Source organism: Xyrauchen texanus, chromosome 36, assembly GCF_025860055.1.
Source record: "Xyrauchen texanus isolate HMW12.3.18 chromosome 36, RBS_HiC_50CHRs, whole genome shotgun sequence".
In the NCBI taxonomy this organism is placed as follows: Eukaryota; Metazoa; Chordata; class Actinopteri; order Cypriniformes; family Catostomidae; genus Xyrauchen; species Xyrauchen texanus.
In genome coordinates this window covers 381,061-386,060 of record NC_068311.1, presented here as the reverse complement: position 1 = coordinate 386,060, position 5,000 = coordinate 381,061, and the positions used below count along the sequence as shown (strand labels likewise).

Here is a 5,000-nt window from a genome sequence, read left to right as displayed (position 1 = left end):
CGCTGACACACACACACACACAGATCTGCATCTTTGTCAAACTCACTCCATCGGTCTGTCTCTCAGGTTGCGCATTCAGCCCTCCAGTCCTCCTCCTTCGCATCCCAGCAATCATCTCTTCAGAACAGCCAATCAGAGTCCTCCGGGGAGTCAGGGGATGATGCAAGCACATGGTCAGTCTGGTTAAACAGGAGGTGTGGCTTGAATCACATGTGGTGTTCATCATTATTATGACAGTTAAACTCCTCCCACAGGTGGTCCATCTGCGGTCCAGTTTCAGCATGGCTCCGCCCTCTATCAGTCTCCTAGCGCCAGCCCTCCGCCCACCAGCCACCCCCGCATGGCGCTGCCCAGTCAGCAGCAGCCGCTGCCCGGCTCCACCCGCGCGTTAGCTCAGACCCTCTCGCAGCAGCAGCAGGTGACCATTCAGGTGCAGGAGGTGGAACTTGGGGGCGGAGCCGGGAGACAGGGTTTCTTAGCGACGCCGTGTCACAGAGTTCTGGGTAAACAGTTGAGCGCCGATAACGCCGAAACTCACAGGTGACCGCGAGCACACCAGAAACACCCACATCCTTTACAGTCTCTTCGGTTTACATCATGTTGTTCTCATCAACTGCATCTGTGTTCGTTTCATTCATGAATGTTTTACTTTGTCAAATGAATTGTTTTAGGAAACCAAAGTTTTGTTGTTTCCATATTGTGCTGTTTATATTCATCTGATGTATTGTTTGACTGGATCTGTGTAAAGGGTTTCAGTGAATGATGTCATTGTAGAAATACAAGATTGATTTATTCCACAACTGATCATTGACCATTATAATTAAACATTTTAGTGCTCTTTAAAGATTATTTGACTGAATCTAACTTTGTATTATTGAGTGTTTTGGAAGTAATGTGTATATATTGAGTGAGGCTGTCAGATGGCACGGGGGCGCTTGACCGCTGCGTTTGAGGTACTTGAGATGTGCTCGTGAACAGTGTTAGCAGTGCCGTAGATGTGTGTTCTGTGTTCATATTTACTGGATTGAGGGTGAGATTATATCTGGATCGTCTGATTAGCGTGAAGCCTCCACACACGCTACGTCTCCGCGGTAACGCACTCAACAAGTCACGTGATAAGATGCGCGGATTGACGGTCTCAGACGTGGAGGCAACTGAGATTCGTCCTCCGCCACCCGGATTGAGGCGAGTATCCGCGTCACCACGAGGACTTGGAGAAAGGGAGATAAAAATATCTAAATATGAAAACATGATTGATATGAAAAAAGATTTATTTTTGTTACTTCTGAAAGATTTTTGCTGTTCAAAACATCAGAATTGTATATGTTGGGCAGCTCCACGGAAATGTCAACCACAACATGGACAAATAAAACGTTTTAACCAAAGGAACAAAACGCCCTTTAAATCCTGTATTATCGTAGTATTGGGGATAAGTAATTGTATCGTACAAGCCGCTAGAGGGCGCCGCTTGCTCACACAGCTCACTAAAGAGCTGAATGCAGAAACGCAACCTTTTAAGGTTTAGAAATCGCATATTGCCATATGGTGATTTCAATCTTAATTCAATCAATCATGCAGCATTAATGTATATCATACAAATAGCTCAGAAGTCAATGTCTGTTCGGTTCAGTGTGTTTTGGATGGTTTCCCTCATCATGTGGCCTATAGATAAGTGCCGCTTTCACAACAGTCACGTCCATTTATGGCATTTTCTTTCTGCCTTAACGTGAAAACGAGAGACTACAAATTTAATATTACATGTTTTTAGGATTATTATTTCTGAATTGTGTATTTAAATTCACAGAGATTTTACAAAGTGTTACTAAATGATTATAAATAAACCATAGTTTTTTCACATCAGCGTTTTCATGCTAATAACCGACATGCCGATGGTTTTAATTTGGTCAATAATTGGACGATAAATATCAGCAGCCTATATATCATTGTATCCCAATAGAGAGAGACCGATATATCGCTGTATCCCAAATAGAGAGAGACCGATATATCGCTGTATCCCAAATAGAGAGAGAACGATATATCGCTGTATCCCAAATAGAGAGAGACCGATATATCGCTGTATCCCAAATAGAGAGGGAATGATATATCGCTGTATCCCAAATAGAGAGAGAACGATATATCGCTGTATCCCAAATAGAGAGAGACCGATATATCGCTGTATCCCAAATAGAGAGAGACCGATATATCGCTGTATCCCAAATAGAGAGAGAACGATATATCGCTGTATCCCAAATAAAGGGAGACCGATATATCGCTGAATCCCAAATAGAGGGAGACCGATATATCGCTGTGTCCCAAATGGAGGGAGACCGATATATCGCTGTATCCCAAATAGAGAGAGGCCGATATATCGCTGTATCCCAAATAGAGAGAGGCCGATATATCGCTGTGTCCCAAATAGAGAGAGACCGATATATCGCTGTATCCCAAATAGAGAGAGACAGATATATCGCTATATCCCAAATAGAGAGGGAACGATATATCGCTGTATCCCAAATAGAGAGAGACAGATATATCGCTGTATCCCAAATAGAGAGAGACAGATATATCGCTATATCCCAAATAGAGAGGGAACGATATATCGCTGTATCCCAAATAGAGAGAGACAGATATATCGCTATATCCCAAATAGAGAGGGAACGATATATCGCTGTATCCCAAATAGAGCAGAGACCGATATATCGCTGTATCCCAAATAGTTTTACCAGTTAATCTCTGCCGATAGCTGCTTTATTGAACTATCGGTTATTGCCAAATCTTTGCAAATAGTTGCAGATAATAGTTTTTTATTCCTCCGTGTTCCTCTGATATAATTATGTTTTTTTATTAAAGCGAGGTTATGCAAAGAAGAATGCCCTCGTCAACACATACATAGTGTCTCCAACTTCATATATTGTGAATAATAATAATAATAATATCTCGGCTTTAAAAAGTTTAATTTGGGTAATATTAAATATAGAGCACTGTAACTCTACATCGTTTCAAAATAAGAGTTCTTTGGGCCCAAAGAAAATCTGGTTTCCCTCTGGTAATTCCAACAGGACTTCCCTCCAGTGAATATGAAACAGGATGTTGAGTTGTGACATGATGGTTTGATCTTACAGTGCTGCTCCTTGATTAGCATAATGCTAATGGAGTAATATTCACTTGTGTTTGTAGTTGTGTTATTGTATTTTAAAGTCAACATGAAATCAAAATTGACTCTGGTCTTAATACAGGTTCCTGGTCTTATTTTGATTGAATATTTATTTTGAATAAATAAATGGCAATAATCGCTAATTGGGCCAGATATGTAAAAAAAAAAAACGTTATTATTGGTCAAAAAGCCTCAAAGTGTGTGCCGGCAGTGTTTCCTCTGCAAACTCACATTCAGACTCTGTTCTTGTATGACACGCCCACTTTACCCCATCCAATCAAATGCTAATGGATGAAATGAAGTCCCGCCTTACATTTATCTCTCCCTGAATTTCCTGTTTCACTCTGAAATATGTCTCATTACGGAAGTTAAATGAGTTGCGAATGCCGTTTCATGTTGACTTTCTGAAAACTCATGTTTGAAACTGTAGCTTGTGCATTAGCGAGTCTCACGTTGACAGGAAGTAGAATGTTCTCACCGTTGTGTTTGGTTCTACAGTCGCAGTTTGAGTCGATTCCACTGTTCCTCCATGTACGAGCAGTTTAACCCACACCTGTTCGGCGAGGGGGCGCACGCTCCTGGTGTGGGCGGAGTCGTAGGCACTTATAACCCCTACCTGCAGGGTGCGTCTCTGAAGGTGCCGGGACTGGAGGGGTATCAGGGCGGCGTCGGTTACAGCAGCCCGTCAGCGCTGCAGCAAGCTCTGCTGTCGCCCACGCCGCTGGAGTACCGCCCCGCGCAACAGCACGTCACGCCCACGCTGCAGGGCCTCCTGTCGCCCCGTCACTCCCTCACCGGACACGACCCGCGACTGCCACCGCAAGATCTCGCCGCGCTGCTCAAACGGCAGAGTCCGCGCCCGCCGCCCGTCGCGACACCCACAAACCCGCAGGACTACGGAGAGATGCTGTTACTGCAGCAACTGGGACAAGCCACCGACAGCTTAGAGCCCGCCCCTCCGCAAGCCCCGCCCATGCAGCACTACCATCACCTTCTCCAAATCAGGACCCCGCCCGAGTGCCCCGCCCAGCCCCTCCCTCACTCTGAGAGCATGGAAGAGGACGAGAGTCCGGCCTATCACGAGGGGCTGCTGGCAAATGCCGCCGCCCCCTGCACAGAAGGACACGAGCTGCTGGCTCCGCCCCACGGCAGCACGTCCCCTTACTCCTCCCCCACACATAGACACGCCTACATGCGCAGCGCTACAACAGCCAGAGGTAAACGCACATGAAACACTCAACATTAAGGCTGGATTTAAAGGAATCGTTCAGACAAAAATTAACATGTCATCATTAACTCACCCTCATGTTGTTTCATACCAGAATGACTTCATACAGTGATCAGGAGCCAGTGTCTAGAATACTAGAATATTAAGAAACGCACCATGAAAGTGTCATATAGACTCTTGCGTTACATTTCAAGTCTTCTCAAGTCATATGATAGCTTAATGTGTCATGCAGGTTTGGAACGACAAGAGGGTGAGTAAATAATGACCTGATGTTCATCTTTGGTTGAACTGTTTCTTTCAGTGTGATCTCATTTGTGTCTCAGATTCGTGTGCGGATGCCGCAGACTGTAGGGTGATGGAGGGCGATCATAACGGTTACGGCTCCCGAGCGGCGCAGGGCGACACATACAGACCGCGAGGATCATTACAACGACATCACACCATCCAAACCTGTGACGATGCTTACGTACGTCTGTGTGTGTGTTCTGCTGTTTCAATGCTACTGTCGATGGCCAATTTCACTGGTTTACTATGTGACAATAAAGGACTACTACTACTACTTAGTGTTACTCAGTAGCTTATGTAGTTTTTCCACGTGCCGTTCAGTCTCACAGCGTT

At 44.9% G+C, this 5,000-nt stretch overlaps 1 protein-coding gene across 2 annotated transcripts in view; it reads left to right on the top strand.

Annotated features, from left to right (window-relative positions):
- The window catches only part of LOC127630294 (serine/threonine-protein kinase SIK3 homolog), a 40,405-nt gene that overhangs the window by 27,575 nt on the left and 7,830 nt on the right, over positions 1-5,000 (top strand). For both annotated transcript variants that reach the window (XM_052107801.1, XM_052107800.1), the window contains 4 exons: positions 67-173; positions 255-540; positions 3,653-4,371; positions 4,706-4,848. In XM_052107801.1, the coding sequence (XP_051963761.1) occupies positions 67-173; positions 255-540; positions 3,653-4,371; positions 4,706-4,848 (1,255 nt within the window). The remainder of the gene's footprint in view (positions 1-66; positions 174-254; positions 541-3,652; positions 4,372-4,705; positions 4,849-5,000) is intronic.